The 21628-nt window shown below is 51.1% G+C and overlaps 5 protein-coding genes across 5 annotated transcripts; all 5 read left to right on the forward strand.

The window, feature by feature from the left end:
• Positions 1-4111: 4111 nt before the first annotated feature.
• On the forward strand, positions 4112-5253 carry BDP81DRAFT_332114 (Peroxidase, family 2-domain-containing protein; the record flags this gene model as incomplete). Its single annotated transcript, XM_060585566.1, has 5 exons — positions 4112-4250; positions 4307-4499; positions 4561-4608; positions 4739-5010; positions 5069-5253. 5 exons carry the CDS (start codon positions 4112-4114, stop codon positions 5251-5253), a joined length of 837 nt encoding a protein of 278 aa, XP_060439350.1.
• Positions 5254-6172: 919 nt separating this feature from the next.
• On the forward strand, positions 6173-7024 carry BDP81DRAFT_332239 (endo-1,4-beta-xylanase B; the record flags this gene model as incomplete). The annotated part of the gene is made up of 2 exons (XM_060585577.1): positions 6173-6282; positions 6337-7024. 2 exons carry the CDS (start codon positions 6173-6175, stop codon positions 7022-7024), a joined length of 798 nt encoding a protein of 265 aa, XP_060439351.1.
• Positions 7025-7715: 691 nt separating this feature from the next.
• BDP81DRAFT_465310 (ankyrin repeat-containing domain protein) lies at positions 7716-9175 on the forward strand (the record flags this gene model as incomplete). Its single annotated transcript, XM_060594266.1, has 2 exons — positions 7716-7728; positions 7803-9175. 2 exons carry the CDS (start codon positions 7716-7718, stop codon positions 9173-9175), a joined length of 1386 nt encoding a protein of 461 aa, XP_060439352.1.
• Positions 9176-11362: 2187 nt separating this feature from the next.
• BDP81DRAFT_439391 (uncharacterized protein) lies at positions 11363-11893 on the forward strand (the record flags this gene model as incomplete). The annotated part of the gene is made up of 2 exons (XM_060591398.1): positions 11363-11539; positions 11728-11893. Coding segments are annotated over exons 1-2 (189 nt in total), but the record flags the coding sequence as incomplete, so codon positions are not given.
• Positions 11894-16856: 4963 nt separating this feature from the next.
• Positions 16857-17876, forward strand: BDP81DRAFT_332006 (glycoside hydrolase family 3 C-terminal domain-containing protein; the record flags this gene model as incomplete). The annotated part of the gene is made up of 1 exon (XM_060585552.1): positions 16857-17876. The coding sequence occupies one exon, from the start codon at positions 16857-16859 to the stop codon at positions 17874-17876; it is 1020 nt and encodes a 339-aa protein (XP_060439354.1).
• Positions 17877-21628: the final 3752 nt, after the last annotated feature.

A 21628-nucleotide genomic window follows, 5' to 3' on the forward strand; every position in this document is an offset into this window, starting at 1 on the left:
GGGAAAATGGGGATCTTCTAACGACGGGACCAGGAACGGAGGTTCGTCTCGGATGTAGTGTAGTGTGAAGCAGTAGTGCCGTTTGCTAGTGCCGTCCAAAGGATGACAATTTACGATTTTCGCGATTTATTCATCGGGATAGCCCCTTCTCGGCCTGGTTCATCCTAGACAAATCGCTGCAAATCAATCTCCAAGCTAAACTTTCCTACTACTGCTACTACCTTACCACGCGTGACTAACACTAGCTTCGATGCTATGTAAATTGTCTCTCGGTATCAAAGAGGCTTGCGTACGCAATTGTCCCTCCTCCGTAGGTTAGGGGCTGGTTGACATGGTTGACGTTGGAGGTGAAAATGTCTTGGCAATTTCTCCTTCGCCCTGGTGCTGGGGGTCAATGTTTTGGTCCGACACTGCGGCGAAAGAAAAGGATACGCCCCCCTCTTGGCACCTGTTCTTCTCCCCCGGGAACCACACCCCAGCGCATTACAACCACGGCTTAAGTTTCGAGCCCGTAGGCGATGGGGCGGACGGCTTGAACTTTGTTCCCCATATCCCATTTTCTCTGCATCCCCTGCGCGCCCTGGTACGGGATAGTAGGGCTTCTTCGTCATGGAACTTGAGCGCAAAAAGTGAGTGCCCCCCCCCCCCCTTGAGCCAAAGAATCCTTACCGTCCGCGCCGCCTTGCCCTACAATGCGATCCATGCCACCTCACCCCCCTTAACCCTAGGAGTATCTTGTCTTCCTTCCTTCTCGCCCGGTGCCCTGGCCCTGATTCTGCCCTGCTGCCCAGCCTACTCTACGTAAATAATCTCCGATGGGGCAATGGGGCCCCTACTAGCACTTGGGACATCTCAACTGGGCTGTGAAGGGGAGAGGGTGTGCGGAAGGGCGGAGGTCTTTGGGTGGTTTTGATGCATTCACATGGTGGGCGTGCGTACGTACGGTATGGGACTACACCGGGTCCACATCTTCACTCCCCCGTTCTGAACGGGGAATGGGCGGAGGGGGCACGTTTATTGTCAGATGCGGACGGGTTTGTTGTTTGGATATGGATGTCATGGCCGTAGCAGACGTCGTCATCATGCAAAACTTTTGATGTGGATTGGAATAGGAGAGGGATAGAGAGCTGTTGTTGGAGATTGGTGGCGCCGGGCATTCCAGCCCTAACGGGTGATGTGGGAGAAACCAAGGCCGTAGGGTCCGGATCCGATTATAGTCCCTCTAGACCCGTCGTATGAGCGTTTAGTGTTGATTCTAGGCTCTCGTTTTTGCGGGGTGAAGGGGGAGAGGCCTTTGGTCTAGAAGGTTGGGATGGGTTGGTGGAACTCCGGCACCTGTTCATTCTGTTCGTTTGATGTTGGGACTTTGGAATGAACTGGCAGCCTGACAGGTTTGACTAGCGTGTGGAAGGGAGGTTATTCTACGACGCCCCTTGTTCGGCGTGGTCTGGGTTGAGATCATTGGCGACGCGATTCGGCTTACTCGATGGTCTGGCTGCGCAAGAGACGGGACGCGCGAGGAAGATGCGGAATTCCGAAGGTTTCGGGGTTTGCTGACTGTGAAGAGCCCCGCGTAGACAGCGAGGCTGGCGGGTTGACGGTGGACCAGAGACAGAAATGAGGTATCGTAAATGAGGCTTGGCGATTTCGAGTAGGCGAATGAAGGCTTCGTCGAATCGATCTGACGATGAAGTTTAGTCAAGTTGCTCAAGGTTGCATCCCCCGAGCCTGATGTAAGCGTCGCAGAATGCTGACGGTGATGACGGTCCCTGAATGTCAGAGTGACAGCGTCACGTTTCCCTGATTCTTGGGTGATCCGCCATCTCTGTTGGTGGTGGTGCTCAGTCATCCCCCTCTTCCCGAACGCTGGGCGACACGGTCCGGCGGGCTGTGTAGTTGGTGATGATCATCGAGAATCTCGACTTCACGTGGTTGATCGTGCTTTTCTGCGGCACAGGGCTGGCTACATGCGTCGGAGACTAGTGCTCGATGGCTGTCGGTAGGTGGGATGAGAGGGTAGGGTGAGTTTGGATTGGCGGGATGCTGTTAGGCGTTTCTCTTCTTTGGGTGTGATGGTTTGTTGGCTCAGCTGTCAAATGTTGAGATGAGCCGTATGTCATCCAATCCGGAGACGAGGATCTGGCTGGCCTAGCATCATGTCAGACTCTGGTGCCCGAAAGATGTTTCCGCATCTTCATCCTCCTCCGCGCCGATCCCTGGTGATCCCCATGTTGCTGACGAAGGGCCCTAGGAAGTTTCTTTGGGATGTCGTATAGCGTTGGAGGGCTTGCGGAAGTCCTCACGCTACGTCGAGCCTCGTCGTCAACTCGTCTTCGAAAGGACCGATCTCGGGAGCATTGTTGTCCATGGCGCACTATGCTGCCCCGACGTTGGGTCATCGGTCCGTAGATGCCTTCTCTTAGCGCAACTTGGTCTATTGTAGACAACGGCGGAGCTAGCTATGACTGCTGCGGAAGAATATACGAATTTCCGGCCTCCCCTGACTGATCACGGCCTTAACATTAGCTTCATCTCCAAAGTCCGCTGACCGAGTTCGAGGAGAAATGGATCTGGGCCCGGGTATCCGACGGAGACAGACACGTAGGCGGCGGTAGCGTCGTGGTCATCGAAGGCAAACTTCCCCCGCGCCTTCTCAACCGGGACGGAACGGGGGCGGAGTAATATGGTGTTGTTATGTCGTCGCGAGAAGACGGAAGAACTCCGTATCAAGGCGCACTCGGAGGCCGTTGGCCGAGACAGTCGCCGAAACCGACGCCGAAACCGAGCCTGAAGTCTTGAAGTGATTCACTGCCCGTCCGCCCCTCCTTCAACTCAGCCTTGCTTCGAACCGCATGAAGTCGGCGGGCCTCGATTGCGGTACCCGTCAAAGACACGCCTGGCGAATCGGTGCTCGTGGAAGGGGTTGGGCTTAGCCTCCTCGGGGCTACTCGTGGGAGGCGGAGAGCGCTGGATGGTCGGATCACGGGGTTAAGGTACTGTCGAGGACGCCAGAGGTTGATGACGGATTGCTTGCCGGAACCAGGTTGATGAGGATCGCGCGATACTTTAGGGCTGCAGGATAATTGAAGTACCGGAAGCTGGGGGCGATGTGATACTTTAGATGAGAAGCTTAGTTTCGTCATTGCTTTGAACGGTTTTCGTAGTCCAATGAGAGTCTCGTGGTCGAGGGGAGTTATCGGACTTTGACGGTATATCGATACTTCCGGAGAATAAGATTAAAGGTGGACGGGGGTCTTGTCGATCCACGTGAATACGTGGAAGTGCATTTGAAACTTGGCGGCTGTGGTTGGCTCTGTCTATACGTACGGCGTATCGATCCTTGGCGTACATAGCCGTGATCTCTAATGTAAGCTTCTTACGGGTATGATCGTGTAGACGGGAGCAGATTGTTTCAGACGGATGTTGATGTGCAACGTGATTGAGGGCTTGGCTATGGACTCTCTAAATGAGCGGTGTCGTGGTCTTTCTGTAGAGAAATGGTTCTTCGTCTCTGAATTCCGCGTATTTGAACGTCTTTATGTTTGGTTTCGTGCGCTGTACTCTGTATGTAGGTCGCCATGACGTAGCATGAATCTGTCTCCGCGTATAGGCTGGCTCGGCAACGCCTGAGCGGCACCGCGTTTCACTGGGAATAGATGCACCTATGCCTGTAACCATCCACCACCTCCGCAAAGACAACCATGCGAAATGGTTATCATACAATCTCTGATTGGCTCTCGAAGTTTCCCGTGGATTGTAGATGGATCATGGGGGGAGTTTGGAGCGATACCGAGATGTTCGGACGGGACGATCTGCGGACATCGACATGTTGGCATGAGTCTGAATCAGGGGCGAATGGGGGACAACGGCATAGCCCCTGGGAGAGGAGAGTCCTGGCGGCTGTGGTTGATCTGTGGTCGCCTTTGGATAAAACAGAAACGAATATAGGGGGCGCAGGATACTATGTACGATGAGCTCTCGGCGTCGTTGAATATAAATATGAGACCGTGAGAAGGGTTCATCGGAAGAAAATTGGCAACAGACTACAATCATCCCATCTTACATTCGTTTCTCAGCTCCTCAACTTGACACCGATCTTCAACAACTCAAAATGAAGCAGTCTATCACCTTCATCGCCGCGGCTTTTGGTGTGGCCTCAGCCAATCCTCACCTGGCTGCTGCTCACTTGGCTAACCCTCAGTTCCGTCGGGCCTCTCCTACTGAGTGGGCTCCCGCTGGACCCGATGACTGTGAGTACATCACGCTAGCGAGCTGTACCGAAGTCTTCAAAATGCTGATTATGTAGTCCGTGGCCCATGCCCCATGATGAATACTTTGGCCAACCACGGCTTCATCTCTCACGACGGCAAGAACCTGACAAAGGATGTTGTGGTCAAAGGTCTCCAGGATGGTCTCAACTTCGGCACCGATCTTGGAACCCTGATGTTCAACATGGCCCTCATTGCCAACCCGGAGCCCAATGCCACATTCTTCACCCTGTAAGAGGCCTACATGATGGTGACTCTTGGCGAAACTCATCACTAACCCAGCATATCTTAGGGACCAACTTAATGTTCATAATGTCCTGGAGCACGATGCTAGCTTGAGGTAAGTTTGAGATCTGCCCGTCCGAATAGCCTTGTCTCGACCCATTCAGGTTTTGGCATATTCAGCTTGAGCTATACTCTATAGGTAGTACGATAGGTAGACTTGAACTGTACTAACACCTTGTCACCAGTCGCACCGATGCCGCCTTTGGCAACAACCATGTATTCAACCAATCCGTCTTCGACGAGTCGAGAGCCTACTGGACAAAGGATGTCCTCGATGCCCAGCAGCTAGCCAACAGCAAGGTGGCGCGACAGGTCACGTCCAGGGCCTTCAACCCCAACTATACTTTCACTGCTACCGTGGAAAACTTCAGTCTTGGCGAGGTTGCCGCCCCCATCATTGTCTTCGGCGATATGACCGCCGGTACCGTCAGCAAGGCACTTGTTGAATACTTCTTCCGTAAGAGACACATGAAACAACTCTTGCAGGCGACTGTGGACTAATATTTCATGTGCAGAGAACGAGCGCCTTCCTGCTGAGTTGGGCTGGGTTAAGAAGACGAACGCCGTCACCCAAGAGGACATCCTTAAGGTGGTCGAGATGATTAGAAACGCGACTGTGCTTACAACTGGTGGCGAGGCCCAAGCCCCCCATAAGCGCATACTCAGGGACTTGCAAACTGGCTTCAACCTTCTGTCCTAGTCTCAGTAACGTATATTTGATCTGTACATGTAGCTATATGCAATGACGGGTATTTAATACCCCCCTTTATTTCTATCTTCTTATATGGCTTCTTGACACACTGCTTCCGACAATGAAAGATGTTGAGAAGTGATGAGGCCGGGCATTGCAGAATTCTGTAAATAGATTGGGACTGTTGTCACTATTCGGTTCGGGGTTGCCCTTTTGTCGTCATGGAAAGCAATAAAATCAATTGTCAAACACACATGGACATTAAACATAGCAACGTAACCATTCCATACCCTCAAACCCATGTTAGGAGAGGATCATTTACTTTTTTATGGTCTAATACTTGGAAGCTATGCGTCTGTGTTCCGGTGACTCAAGATTTGAGGTCTACTATCGTAATGATATTGTACCAAAAAGGGGTATGGAACCACGCTTATGAAGGCCTTTGACTTTGATAAAGTAAAAAAAGGCACCTATTAATTGCCAAGTCCTGGAGGCGCATTAAAGTCGCCGGGGAACGAGAAGTCAAATCGCTGTTACTTGCAGCGAACCCCAACAATTGACCCACAACCTTAACATGGGATGGCCGCGATTTACTTCCATTCTGAGAAGAATGCTCTAGCGCGCAAGTAGTCTTACGCTCCCATTGGCGGGTTTTGTCAAGGTAACAGTCTTTCGGTTTTTGATATGACGAGGTGCAGTAGCATTTAATCAAAATCATGGAGACCGGACAAACGGACTGGCTATGTAGAAATCGGGAGAGATGAACGGCGACACCACATTGCGCGGGGTACCTGGGGGATTCCATGGGTATTTATCTACAGACTCAAACATTCAATGCGTGCCGTTCCTGACCTGAACCATTACAGTAAGACGTAAGCTAGACGCACAATCCTTGAGATCATACTGTTCTTGGCGCAGCTATTAAAAGATGAAGTCGATTTTAGCATTTGCCGTGGGTCTTCTCCTCCGTAGTGCAGTCGCTATGTCACCCGAGGTTGACAGCGAGGGATCTTTCTACGCCCACAGAGTCGTGAAGAGGTGAGCACATCCGAGAACACATTGGGCGCTGCTGCATTCTGACGAATTCTTTAGACTCAAAACATCGCAAATTACATACTTCCCAGCAGAAAACTCGACAGGCACCGGAGTTCTCGTCTGTCCCGGAGGCGGATATGCCCGTGTTTCCATATCAAAGGAGGGATATATCCCCGCTGCGTACCTGAACAAGCTAGGCATCGATGCTTGGGTTCTCGATTACACCACCATCTCAAATGCAACCGCGCCGCTGTACCCAACACCCCAGAACGAGGCACTTGACGCCCTCGAGTACATCAGAGGACAGAACCGCACGATCAAGCTAGGCATCTGGGGGTTCTCGGCAGGCGGCCATCTCTCTGCCGTGACACTCACCAACCCGGAGGCCCGTCTTGATTTCGGCATCCTCGCATACCCAGTCATCACCCTCGAGGGAAATTACACGCACAAAGGCTCACGAGACAATCTCATTGGCGCCAACGCGAGCGCGGAGTTGCAACACGAGCTGTCGGCGCAGAACCGTGTCTCTGCGACCACGCCGCCAACCTTTCTGTTCCATACGTTCAGTGACACCACTGTCCCTGTTCAGAACACGCTCCTCTTTGCTGAGGCCATGGCAGTCTACAAGCGGCCGACGCAAGTGCTGATCATTCCGGAGGGAGGACATGGGCTGGGCTTGGCTCTCGATGATCCTAAGCGCAGCTGGACCACTGAGTTGTCGCGGTTTTTGAAATATTCAATTTAAATCGTAGAGGTTGGTTTGGCCTTAGACATCTTTACTTATTGCCGAGGACCATAATGTGGTTGATGTGATATTCTCGTCGAGACAACAAAAAAGATTCTGAGTAATTACCTTCCTTGCAAACAACGTCGATTGCTATCCGTCTTTGATGTGTGTGGAAGACACGAGGTACAAGAGATGCCTTCTTTTCCGAAAGTTGGCTAAAAAGTCTTGGACTGAGTCTTTCAGTGACGACATGGAATCACTCATCAGTTTTGAAATTGTACTTACTAACCGCCGTCTCCGAATTCGCTCCGAACCGTTCATGCAATGATTCGGGAGTTTATGAGTAAGCAGTATTGCACCACGCATTGAACAAGGAACGTTCCTTGAACTCTGACAGCCAAATGACACGGTTTCTAGAATTGCCCAACGCTTCTACAATACATGCAGGCGTACCCTGGAATTTTGGCGATAGGGGTCGGCAACTGAGACCAAAAAATCTCCGTCAATGACTCTCGGTGATGGTGATGGCATTTTCGTTCCGGAGAAGGTGGAAATCTTCGATTCTTACTCCTGTAAGCGTTGTTTTTCTTCCTCCCCACACTCGTTACCACGATCTTCGTCAACAAGTCGCGATATAATAGACAGCATTGCTATAAGACGTCTTTGATTATACTCATTCCATGATTGGCTTCTAGTTTCTGAGTTCAAAATGGCCCACTCGCGTAAGTCAACTCCAACTGCGCATACCTTATCCCGCCCACCGGCATCGTCGGAACATAGCTGATCTTTATTCCAGACTTTCCCGCCACGGCCAACGAAAAGGTACCGGCACTCTTTGGATGTCCATGTGTATGGAGCCATGTACCACTCTACGGCGATGCGCAAGAAAAGCGCCGCTATCACCACGCGCTGGCCAAGCCGAACGCCCCTGGCATTGCGCGACATCTACCATCTGAGATCATCCTCTGCATCGTAGACGCGCTGTTTGACCTGTACGCCAGAGAGGTTTCTCTGGGCTACGAGAAATACTGGGAGTCATCTTGTCTACCATATGAGACAGACAAGATGTGCCCTTTCTGCATGCTCCCTCGTTTCGACGTTTGGCGAGACGTTGCAAACTTGGCAGCTTCATGCCGCGCACTCTACGAACTTATCACGCCCGTGCTCTACAGGCGAGACGCAGAGCAGAATCATTCTTCAGCTCTGCTCATCTCGGCGAAAAGGGGCAACCTCCGGGCTTTGAAACTTGCGTTGGAAAATGGCGCAAACGCAGATGCGGACGATCACACAATGCCGCTGCAATGGACGAATGAATGCTTCCGGTATTGTGAGCATTGCGAGTACCAGGTTTGGTGGAGGGAGCCGCGCAGACTCGACATGAGTGCGCTGCACTGGGCGGCGTTGTGCGGAAGAGAAGATGTCCTTGAACTCTTGTTGAATCACAAAGCCGGCGTCAGCCCCAACAAGAGGGCAGTAGTGCAGCCAGGTCTGGATGCAGGGAATTATGGCTCGCTGCGGTATGTGGAGGATTATTGCGACGAATACAATGCCAGCTTCCCCTGCCTGGCACTGCAGACGACAATGGGCTACAACCCCGTAAGCTCCCACGGAGCCAATGCCTTATACTTCCTGTTGGGGACAGGCAGAATGCGAGCGCACAAAAAGACAGTGGACATGGCGAGGCTTCTTGTTAACGCAGGTTCTTCGTTGATGACACATGAAGCCGCGGAGCTTCATGCTCTCCATCAAGCGGCTGCATACGACAACGTTGAGCTGGTGCAGTTCCTCCTTTGCGAAACAAAAGTCGACCCGAATATCACGGATGCTGCCGGAAACACGCCATTACACCATCACGTCGACTCAAGGTTCAGGGTCGAGGGAGGCGCAAAGGACACAAAGACATTATCACTACTCCTGAAGTACGGTGCAGACCCCAACGTACGGAATGTTGATGGGTTATCGCCGTTAGACATTTGCATCGTTACAACATTGCTGGGTGCCGATAGAATGAAACTCTTGGTGCTTCTGGCTCAAAACGGAGGGACGTTGCGGGATCGAGACTTGGGTCTTCACAGATCGAGGCTGACTGATGAGCAACGAGAAGAACTGAACATCGCATTTGAACAAGCTAGACAATCCGAGAGAACTGAGTGGATCGGAGACATTTGACGATGTACAAACTTACAAAGCTAGACATATTATTTGGAGTTTTGCGTTCAATGACAATCTGTCCAACGTATTTGTAAACATGAGTTGTCGGTCCTCTTCATATCCCATCGAGTGCCACTTGACCCCATTTTCGCCAAGACCCAGAATACCGATTTTTTACCCTTTATTACCCCGCATTTAAAGGGGTACTTAACAGTACGTCATTTATCCCTAACGTGGTTCATCAGTCAGCGACGAATATCAGTCAGCGACGAATATCAGTCAGCGACGAACTTTTTCCCATGCACGTAATGGTATTTACTATTGCATAACCACAACACATTGAATTAACTATTCCTCATTACTACTCGAATCATTTGAGAATTCCGTATCCTTAGAATAGGTTCGCGTATTATGACCGGTCTCGCCATACATACCACAGCGTCTCCGAGCTAGCTGGGCTCTCTTTGATAGACCCCCCTCATCCTCTTGAGGTACTGGACGTTTCCCTTTTTGTTTCCCTTTAAGCAAAACCTGAGATTCCTCTATACTAAGCGCCCCTCTAAGCTGGACCCGCGTCCTTTTAGCCCTCCGGTGCTTATTAAGTGCAATATTCGTATCCTTAAGGGTACGAAGCCGATCAGTTAAAAGAGTAATTAAGTACGCCATTGCCTACGCACCCTTTGACAATTGCTCAACTATAGCAATAATTGGCGTTAGTGAGCTTCCTTAATGAGCAGTGATCCGACTTTTAATAAAATTGGACTGCGAGACGGTTTGTTGTGGGTTAGAGGGCGTTTGCGACTGCTAAGGTGGGGGTGTTGAAGGGTTGGCCACAGGAGGTGTAGGCGTCCGTAAACGTATATCAAGCTTTTCAATGACATGCTCTGGGTTCCATGGTGAAATTCCAGCGCCTTGAAAAGCAGCCCCAATGTTTTCTTTATTAAAACTTTGTTGTGGGCCTGGTAGAAGGCAATAAAGAACTCCGACTTGGTGATGTGGTTTATGGAGGCTTTGATGAATAGGTTAATTTCATCACCATATGCGCGTTTTAAAGGCGAATAAAGGGCAATATCTAATGGCTGTAGTAGATGTGACGAATGTGCAGGCATACTGACGGTTTTAATATTGTTCTGCTTGCAGTAATTGTCGAATTCGGCCGATAAATGGCTCTCGTGGCCGTCGATAATAAGCATCCGGTAGACGCCCTTCGTTTGGTTCTTAGTATGTTTGTCGAAGTATTTAATCTAGTTAAGACCCGTCTGATTATCCGTCCATCCATTATTGGTAGGTTTGATAACCCAGTCGCTAAGAAAACCTGATTCCGTGGTCCAACTAGCAAGGTGATATGCGCCTTTGACAATCACGAACGGAGGGATGCACCACCCGCCCGAATTGATACATTTAATAACTATAGCCCATTCACAGTTGCCAGGCTGGACAGACTTTGCTTTGCCGCGTCGATCAGCGCGTGTTATTACTATTGACGCGGTGATCATGCCCATCATAAAGCCAGTTTCGTCGAAATTATATAGATCCCCCTCTTGGATACCATACTTGGCCATCATATTACATAACAGCGCAAACCACTTTGATATAACCTCAGAATCTTCTTGAAGAGCCCTTTGATAATCGTATGGACGATTAAACTTGGTTTTCAGAGCAGGCTGCGAGTCCACAAACCGCCTGGCCCATCGCTTGCCAACAGGCTTGCCATTACGCGCTCGTAGAAGGAGATTGGCCATATCTTCCACACCAGCGAGACGCAAGGGAAACCCTCTTTGATCCTGCTTAATAATATATTGGAGAAGCGCTTTCTCTTCGATCGTATCAAGTTTATATCGTTAGGGTTAGGCACGTTCGCGTCGGGATCGATCGTTTATTTTATGGCGTACGGAACTTTCGGGGATACCGTAAGTCTTCGTAGCATATAACATACTTAGTTTTCGGCCGGTGGTGCGGGCTGATCGGATAGTCTCGATGGTTAGAAGTATATTGTCTTCTTGTGTATAAATTGGTATAATGGTTGTGTAGTTATTACGCGTTAAAGGTTGGAGTGGTTTAATGCAAACCGCATTTGGGAAAAAGTTCGTCGCTGACTGATATTCGTCGCTGACTGATGAACCACGTTATGCTCTTTTGCGTATTATCACCACTATTACTACCATTTGGATTGATGCTGCGATGTCTTCTAGTGATTCTGATACCTCTATTGCTTCTGATGCTTCTGATACTTCTGTACGCAGCTGTATAGTAGTTGAGATCCTTCCAGAAGACCTTACTGCTGCCTGTAATACAGACTGTACGCCAGAGCGCTGTGACGCAGCAACAGTCCGGCCCCACGAACCTCCAGCTACCGAGCATGGTCTTCCGGGCTCCTGTCAAGTTGGGATGTTGACGCAGGGTGGAAGCTCTCAGAGGCCAACTGCAGTTAGGGGTAGAATGATGAATTACTGAAATCTACTCCTCCCTCGACGTGTACTCCCTGCGCTGTATATATATCTGAGCTGCTCCTTTGTTGCTTGGACTCCTTACTACCTCTGACTAGCCCCTATCCGGGAGGGCTCTGACAGCTCCTTCCGGCCCTTTGACGTGCCGGCCCGGGCTCAAGAGGTACGGAAGCTGCCGGCAAGCCCGCTGGACCTCTTCGTCCAATACGTTCCGCAGAGCCTCGTGGAGCAGTGGGCCCAGTGGACAAATGCGGTGCCGTTGTCTGGCCCTAGGGCTAGAACGTCTAGAGTGAATTCATGGCGGCAGACTTCAGTAGAAGAGATCTACCTCTTCCTAGGGATCCTATTATATATAGGGATCCATAGGGAATCTACATTATCAACCTATTGGTCAACCCAACAGCAAACGGAGGATCCTATCCACCTATTTACGCGGTTTATTTCTAGAAACCGATTCCAACTACTGCTCCGGCGACTACGGATATTTAACGCGGCTGAATTCCAGCCTAGCCAGCCCAGCCAGGGCCGGGGCCGGGGCCAGCGCCAGGCCCAAGATCAAATGCCAGACGTATACCAGAAGGTTAACCAGTGGTCAGCCCACATCCAAGAGACTGGGGATTCCTTCTATATACCTGGTTCAGACCTTACAGTTAATGAGGCTATGGTCCGATTTACAGGTCGATCTCTTGAGACAACAACAATTCCAACAAAGCCTATCCCAACTGGCTATAAGATCTGGATCCTTGCCCAGTCTGGCTACTGTATACGGTGGCTGTGGCATGTACATGGAAAGGGCCCATACGCATTAGTCCCCCAGGCCCAGCCAGCCCAGCTGGCTGCTGGAAAGCTGGCTCTGTTGACACCAACACAGCAGGTAGTAACTACTCTTATTTCCCTACTTCCAGCTGCAACCTACCACGTATTTCTTGACAACCTCTTTGCTTCTATACGTCTCTTTCGTACCTTACGGAACCAACAGGTTGGAGCTTCTGGTACTTGCCGAAAGGATTGTGGGATAGATAAGACCTTAGTTAAAGAGAAAGAGACTGAGGGAGGAGATATCCCCTGGGGTGAAGTACACTGTATCCCTACTTTAGGTGGGGAGGTAACCTAGCAGCCTAGCCTAGCCCAGCCCAGCCCAGCCCAGCCTAGCCAGCTTACCTACCTAGCTAACTAGTAAATAGGTTAACCAGTTTACCTGGAAGGATAATGCCCTTGTACTATTTCTATCAACTGTTTTCCAGAACGGCGAGGAAGTTATCCGCAGCCGCCGCCGCCCAGCTGGAAATTCCACTGCTAAGAGGGCTGCCCGACAAGTCTTTGGCCCAGACGTCCGCAAGAACCTACCAATCCCTAGGGCAATTGATGAATATAACCACAAGATGAATGGGGTTGATATAAGTGACCAGATGAGGTCCTATTATCAATATAGCCACCCTATTCGTCGAGGGGGCTGGCAGTCAATTGCCTGGAATTTCCTGCTGGAAGTGCTAGTTGTGAATAGCTTCTTACTGCAGCTCTCGGGCAGCCCTAGGTGGCAGGAGGTAAAAACCCACTACCGCTGGCAGCAGCTGCTTGCAGCCCAGCTTATCCAGCAGTTCGGACCATTAGCACAAGGACGGCAGAGGTCACGGCCTAGACGGGCTGCAGATAAAAGGAATACCTCTATTCCATGGGAACAGCATAGGAAGGGGTCGAGGAAGGTTAATTCGCCTTGCTCTTATTATAGTAATCTGAGGGCATTGAGGACCCGCCAGACCCTAGGTGAGATATCTGGGAATAACCTCATTAAGAAAAGAAAGAAAACACGGAAGGGCTGCTTAGATTGCAATGTACCGATGGAGAGTGCTGGTACCTCTGGCACACCCAAATTATATAGGAAATTGAGGTACTATGCCCCTATTGGTTAACTCAATAGATTCACAACCCCTTATTGGCTCTACCCCGCCCTTGGCGAAAATGGGGTCAAGTGGCACTCGATGGGATATCACCGGAATCGTTTTAGACCAACTCTACTCAGGTCTGACATCAAACTGCCCGATTGGACAAATTGACTCCGTTCATGTACTCTAGCAACCACCTAGTTTGATTATTTTTGTCCATGAGGATGCGTGCAAGGAGCAGGTAGGTATCGCCCGGCAAGTTACAGCAGTGTTGGACCACCCATCTTATCAGAGTTCAGATGGCAGAACTCAAAGCCAGGCCACGGAAGACGGACGGAGTGGAACCACACACGCCTCCGTTTGCCCCCACAACCGGCATCTGTCTACCGGATGGAATTCGGCAGGGCAGCCGAACAGAATCCAGGACCCTTCCACCTGCCATCGACCTTTCAGGAGAAGGGCAGCTTGCCATATGACAGTGATGTATAACATGATACGAGTGGATCATAGCAAAGTCCGAGAATCATGGCTTGTCTTCCTAAGCCCTTCGGCTCGGAAGAATCGGCGGCGATCCTAGCACGGCCTGCAAGTTTGACAGCAACAAGTATTGGAGTGGGCAGACATCCTTTAGCTTCAATCCTTACTGTTGGTTCACGGGGTCGTATACGACAAATAGTGGTAGCAATTATCACTCGTCTGTTGGTGATCCTATTGCTTGTTCTTCTTGTTGTTGTTCTATCTTACATTGTAGGCAGGAGTCGGTCGAAGTAGGTAGTGACGGCCTGGGTGGTTGCCCCACCTTTATCCGGCCGTGATGACTAAGCCAGTTGTCCCACTTCGCCCAGGGCAGGTGCCAGCCAGCCCATGGTACCTGCCTATTACTCCTTATCAGCCTTTGCTGTTCCAACACTTACTTTGAGACTTGTCGGGAAAAAACAAGCTTCCCGTTCAAGAGAAGAGATGAGAATAGGAAATACTAGCCCAAACTTGACCAACTTTAGGTCACATTGGATCATCGGTAGTCGCCGACACGTGGAACCCCCACCCCCAAGTGCCGGTGCCGGGCTCACCCACAGTCCTGCAAACCTGGGAAGTTCGGACTCGAGCCCACAAATTCTGTTCTGACAGGCGGAACCTCCAATGGCATTCAATTCTTGGCTCCGTATTGTTTCCATCGCCAGGGTTATTCATCGGATCTACACATCGATGTCGGCCAGGCCGACCCACGCCATAAACATGATTCACTGCCCCCTTTCTCAGTGTGGAGTTGAACTCTTTCGCAAGCCGAAATGCGTGGTTTTAATCTGATAGACTCGTCGGCGTTGCTGTTTGGTTGGATGATAAGCGGGTGCAATACATCTGAGGACGCGTCTCCAGGAGACCAGAATGGGTCTCAACGTGAGCAGTGATGAGCCGGTGCCGTCCATGCAATTCGTTATTCGGCTTATTGGTACCTGTCTTTCCCGCCGTTCATAGTCAGCCTACTCATCTTTATCACACGACGGAGCAAGCGGACAATTTCCGACCAGGGCGGGAGACGAGTTCGTAGTCTCGGATTCTGTAGCCGCTCCGGCACGCCTCAGTCATAACCACCGAGCCCGGCGCCTGGATCCGGCCATGAACGGGGCTGTGGAAATGGCTCGTCGTAAGCTCTGCACCACTTTTTGCCTATTTCCCCATGACTTATGGCTTCTTTTGCCGGAGAAACACCGATAGAGCAGGTTGAGAGGTATGACGGTGGTTGTTATAAGATCTGGGTCTTGGCGACTATCATTTGATACAGAGCTGAACCCGGATTCTAATCAGATTGCAGTTCCTAGTCTATTGGCGATCATCTAAGTCATTCTTTTGTCTCTCACATACTCGTTCTGTGCAGTCGAGGACGTGCATCTTCTAATTCATTACCCACCCAAGTCACTCTCTTGTCTGTCTCTTGTACAGGACAGCACCTTCTGCAAACATGTCCCGCCCGTCAACCGCGTGGGCCTTGGCTATACTCGCCTTTGTGACTGGCACCTTGGCCGAAGATGCGTCAGCTAACTACACAGAACAGCTCTTGAGCTCCGGCACTGATGTGTCTCTTCCTTGCTCTACCTCAACTCTCGATGCCGAACATCTGCTTACCGACAAATGAACAGTTAAACTCGGAGCTTGGCAGGATGCTTATGATAAGGCATCAGCACTTGTGTCCACACTGACGACCGAAGAGAAGATCTCCATCGTTGCTGGTAGTGATGGCGGCAACTGGACGGCACTGCACAATCTCGACTCCGCTACCAACCCTCTCACCTACTTCTACGTTACGACGTGGCCCGCCGGTTTGGCGATGGCTATGACCTGGGACACAGTAGCCACGGAGGGCCAGGGACATGGCGTTGGTCAGGAGCTCAAGGGAAAGGGTATCAACATGGCATATGGGCCTACACTTGAGCCTCTTGGTCGCTCAGCGTGGGGCGGTCGTTCTGGCGAGACATATGGCGTGGACAGCTATCAGACTGGAATTATGGCTGGCGCAGTCGTAAAGGGAATGTCATCCGCTGGTGTAACGGCCAGTGCCAAGCACTTCATCCTCAACGAGCAAGAGACCAATCGCATGAGCACCGGCTCTGGAGGTGGCATGGGAGGAGGTGGATCTCCTCCCGGTGGATCGACCAACTCGACTTTGACGGCGCGCCAGGCGTCATCGACAAACACTACGACAAACGGCACACCTCCTCCGACGACTCTGGTTCTTACACCGTTACTATCGGCGACAAGGCTTTCCACGAGACCTACCTGTGGCCGTTTTACGACACTGTCTACAACGGCATGGGCGGTGCCATGTGTGCCATGAACAAGGTTAACGGAACATACTCGTGTGAGAGCCAAGACCTCCTCGCCAAATACCTCAAGGTCGAGCTCGGGTTTCCTGGCATTGTGTCTGCCGATGTTAGCGCGCAAAAGACTGGCATCAACGCCGCAAACGCAGGCATGGATCTGGCCTCGAGCAGTTACTGGTCAAATGAAACGCTGGGCGTGGGCCTCACCAACGGCAGCTTCACCTCTGATAGACTCGACGACATGGTTATTCGTAACATGATGGGCTACTTCCACCTGGGTCAGGATAACGGATACCCCAGCCTGGCTGGCGCAACGGACCGCATTGACAACCGCGGCAACCACAGCGCTATGGCGAGGCAATATGCTGCTGAGTCCATCGCTCTACTCAAGAACACCAACGGTGCGCTCCCGCTGGTCAACAAGACGAGCATCAGCATCTTCGGTTTCCATGCTGGCCCCCGTTATGTGGGTGCGAACACTGCTCTTGGCGTCTACGACGGTGAGCCTTCGACCATGCAAGGTCACATGGCTGTAGTCGGAGGGTCTGCCATGGGTTCGCTGGCATATCTGTCTACGCCACTTCAGCTCTTCAACGAGCGTGCCGCCAAGGATGGCTTCATGCTTAGATGGTGGCTCAATGATACCTCCGAGACGTCTTTCAGCGGCATGCAAGGATCCGGCACCGAGCTCACCGAGTCCACCACCGGTGTGGCCGAGGACTCGGATGCCTGTGTTGTCTTCCTCAATGCCTCGGGCGGCGAGGGCGCCGACCGCACGGAGTTAACCAATGCTGACCAGGACACGCTCGTGAACACCGTCGCTGATGTCTGTAACAACACCATTGTGGTGATCAACACTGTTGGTCCCCGCTTGGTCGACGCTTGGGTTGAGCACGAGAATGTCACTGGTGTGCTGTATGCTGGTGCGCTGGGCCAAGAGTCTGGAAACGCGATTGACGACGTTCTCTTCGGAGTTGTCAACCCCTCTGGTAGACTCGTTCACACCATTGCCAAAAATGAGAGCGACTACAACCCGGACACGATGATTAGTGAGACGGAGCTGAACCTGGATTATTCGGATGGCAACTACATCGACTACAAATACTTTGACCAGTATAACATCACGCCTCGGTACGAGTACGGATACGGCTTGTCTTACACCACTTTCGACTACTCTTCTGAGGTCAAGACTGAAGCCTCCCCTAAGCTTACCAGCGGTTACGCAACGGGGGACAAGGCAGTCGGTGGCCGCGAGGATCTCTGGGACATTGTGGCAACTGTCTCTACTACCATCATGAATACCGGTCCTCTGCAAGGCGCCGAGGTAGCCCAGATGTACATCTCTTTCCCCGAAGCAGCTGGAGAGCCAGTCAGGCAATTGCGTGGGTTCCAGAAGGTCGTGATCTGTTCTGGAGAGAAATCTGAGGTGGCTTTCTCGCTGAGATGGAGGGATTTGAGTGTCTGGGACGTTGCTGCGCAAGAGTGGAAGGTTGAAAGCGGAGAGCACACGCTTTACGTTGGCTCTAGCAGCAGAAACTTCAAGGCCCAGACTACGTTGAGAGTTGACTAGGCAGGTAGATGTTCTCTTCCACATATTTAGTTCCATGTACCTACATATACGTTATATATATATATATATTCATTCTCGAAGACGACGTCCAATGCCAATTTCGAATGAGTCTCAGATGCCTGTGAAACTATGCTCTAGTGTTTGAGACTTCGATATGCATGTGGTTTGGTAAAGCCGAATTTTGACAAGGAGCATATTCCTGGCATCTTCTTTTGTATGTTCTTTCCCATGAATTTCTTTGAGCATCGGAAACAATCCTGTCTCTACCATCAACTAAGACCTGGGATGTTGATGTGGTCACTCTTTTCCAGAGCTGGCCAAATCCTCTGCATGAGGCCCAGTTGATCTCAGTAATCCTTTATCGTGGACATATTTTCCCCGGATGTTAGGGGACACTCGTGCTTTTCCACGTTGGTCTAGAGCACGGAAGCTGCAGGAATTCAAACATAGCAGGCCATCCAAGTTATTAGACAAACGAGGCGCATACCTCTCTTTCAGATATATAGCGTCAAGTGAGTAGTGTGTTTGTACAACAGTTCATTGAAAGCTGATTGCCAGAGAATCTTGATCTACTCCCGTAGCTCTTGGAGGGAGTGAAATCGAATAATCTTCAGGCTCGAGATGATCTGTAAGTTCTAGTAATCATCCAAGTCACAGGTTCAGGAGCATTGTCAAGGATCTCAAATTCTGTCCAAAACTTGTTACTACTGTACTTGAGGGAATGAAATTCGCTCCTCCTTTTCAGGTCTCAGGTTCCGCAGCCAGATAATTAGGTAGTAATAGCATGATTCTACTACAATTGAAGTCCTCGCCTTAGGTACTTGGCCAAGGCAACACGCTCACATCATCTCCATACATCAGTTTGACAGAGCGCGCGGCGTCCAGTAGACTTAGATTCTAGCACATAAAGGTTTCTTAACAATGGGTACAAAGGAATGTCTAGAGTACGACTAGGCAAACAAGGAGGGGTGTGGCATTCTGGCATTGTGTTTCTTACGCTGTCAAATCGCCAGCTTAACGCCTCATCACCATCGTGTCACGATCACATCAACTGAGCAAATCCTAGGTAGACCACAAATAAGCAGTCAGCAGCCACGGTGCCTGTACCTCTACAAAAAAGCCCAGATACAGGTAACATGGGTCTTGTGATCTACGTCCCACAAAACTCGATACTTGAAATGCTGAAGTGCTTTGCGACGCTGCATCAGTTTGTGGCTGACTGATAAGCCGGGCGAGGGATAGAGTTCTCAAGTAAGACATCCCCTCCATCGACCACGCAATCTTGGTTCTACTCCTGTGAGGTACATGGTAGGCTATGCACCCCAAAGAAGACAACATCGTCAGTGTTTCATGCCACCTCAGCTCCCCAGTCACGAGAAAGTTCTATCTCATGCCGCGTAATGATTCCATTCTTATCATGAAACAACCGAATTCTCATGTCAGCATAGTCACGGCAAGCAAGAGCCATCACAATACCACTGCCGTCTTGGCTTGCAGAAGATGTGACGAGAGATCGAGGAGGGGTAGGTAGAGGTGTGCAAGCTAGTCTCCTCTCCTAGCCCCCGACCCATCGTGCTGACAAGCTGACAGAAGTAGAAACAAGAATCGACGAAACCGCATCGGAACCCTGTCACCCGCCACGGTTCACCCACAGCCCTAACCCACACCAATGCCGGCCTCTGATCCCCGGTGTCAAGCGTAGCTTAAGGTTTCCCCTCTGCTTACATGTAGTGTTGGATTTACCCTGGCTTGAACTGTGAGTTACTTGAATGGCCTTCCGAGGTGCCAAGTCCGAGGCATCCAATGAGTCACAGTGGCTTGTAAGCAGAGATGCTCGCTAAAGCGGGCATCTGGATCCCAGCAGTTTCGGATAGCAACAAGCACAAGTTGTGTAATTGTTTGGAAAACCCGGTCCTTTCATACCAGAACCTCGACCTGTCTTTGTGTTCTTTGGAATTATTGGCCACCAACCCCAGAGCAGTCGTCTTCGAACCCGCAAGACGTCAACACTTCTGGACATGCCAAGTCCAAGGCGGCAAAGTATCACGACCTCGACTTGCCATCCGTCATGTGGCGCTGAATCAATGTGGAAGATCTGATAATGATGACACTCTTACTTCAACACCATCCATAGTCCAAGGAAACTAGACTTGATAGAACCAATGATCTCAACGAGCTCGGATGAAGATATCAGATCTCCTAGCCCACTGGCAGGCAACCTATAGGATGTACCTTCAGCGAACCCGTCCGGCATCCAAGATCTCATAGCAAAACGAGTGAGCCTGTAAATCCGAAAATCCGGCAGGCAAATGATCAGCACACACTTCCGCCCTAGATTGACCGCTAAGGTTCACTCGTACCTCTCGTGCCTCTCGCTCCCTCGTCAGGCTCTCCCCCTGTTTCCCTCATATCCCCATGGTGATGCTGCGTGGCACTTACACCCCTCCATGCCATGCCATGCGCCATGCACTCTACTTCGACGCCGAGGTGCGAGGTTCTCAGCTGTAGACACACCTGTGGCGTGAAGGATTATGTTTGGCTCACCCCTCCCCCAAATTCACTCTCCGTCGATGCCATGTAGGAGCTGTCGCGCAACTTTTATCTCAGCTGGGTACGGGAAGTGGACGGAACGGCATAGAACTTAGAAGGGAAGAAGTGTGAGCCTCACACCAACTCTAGTTACCCCCTGTCACGGGCAAAACTCCTTCTCCTGTAGGTGATCGTCGTCTAGGGGTGTCCTGTGGAGGTTTTGCAAGTGAACTTTAGCGTTAGAGTATTAGAGGATGCCCACCTCCACTCGGAGAAGCCACCGGTGATCGACTTGCTAAAGTCTTGTAAAACTTGGCAGGCGTTGAGGTGTCAGTCTGGCCCTGGGTGATGCACTAGGATTCTTCGAGGCAATGTTCAATCTCTCACACAACCACAGTCAAGGTTTCTTCGGTGACAGAGCCAAAAAGGCAGCAAAAGCCACGCGAGGCTTTCCTCCAAACCAAGGCCACGTTCCCATGTCTAGACCACCTCACAGCCGTAAGGCTGCCACCGTCCAAGGTAGTTGGCCTGACTAGTCCATGTGTCAGCAGCAAGTGCCGCCCGCGACCCCGGTGGTTGAGTTTGGCTGATTATGTCCGATGAGCGCCAGAGGCTTAGAGCCTGGCTGGCACGGTTGCCAAACTCCCATCAAGCCTTTGCTGACACTCGCCCAGGGCAGATTCTGAATTGTTGAAAAGTTGTGTAGCCATCTCGAGTCGTGAGGGACTTAGAGCTTCGGGCGAGGCATCACGTCATCGCGTAATTCTGACATGATGACTTCAGCGCCATCGAATATGCCTATCTGGGACGCCTTGAGTAAGGCGCAAATAACTAAGCACTATGTGAGCCACAGAACAAGCCCTGTCACTGAAGCTACAAGCATCTCACGCAGCCTGGACTGTTTGTTTATGTTGCCCTGTGGCTGGCGGAAGCTCAGGCCTGTGGGCTAACGACAGATGGCTTCTTCCGACCATGCTGTGGCATACTTACGGTGCCTACATGGACCTAAAAGAATCCCACCTCTATCGTCGCCAGCAGCGTTGATAGTATGAGCCCACACCCCTTGCCCCTTGCCGATGCCAGCGTGCTTATGCATGTCTGTCGCAGCCGCCCGAGGCAGAGAGCACTAGGCGACGTTGGTTTGAGCTGCTTTGGGGCCCCCCCGTTTTGTATTGCCCGAATCAGCAAACTGCCCTGGTCCTGTATGTGCTCATTCGCGGCAC

The sequence above is a fragment of the Colletotrichum phormii genome (genome assembly GCF_030913505.1).
Source record: "Colletotrichum phormii strain CBS 102054 chromosome Unknown BDP81scaffold_29, whole genome shotgun sequence".
In the NCBI taxonomy this organism is placed as follows: Eukaryota; Fungi; Ascomycota; class Sordariomycetes; order Glomerellales; family Glomerellaceae; genus Colletotrichum; species Colletotrichum phormii.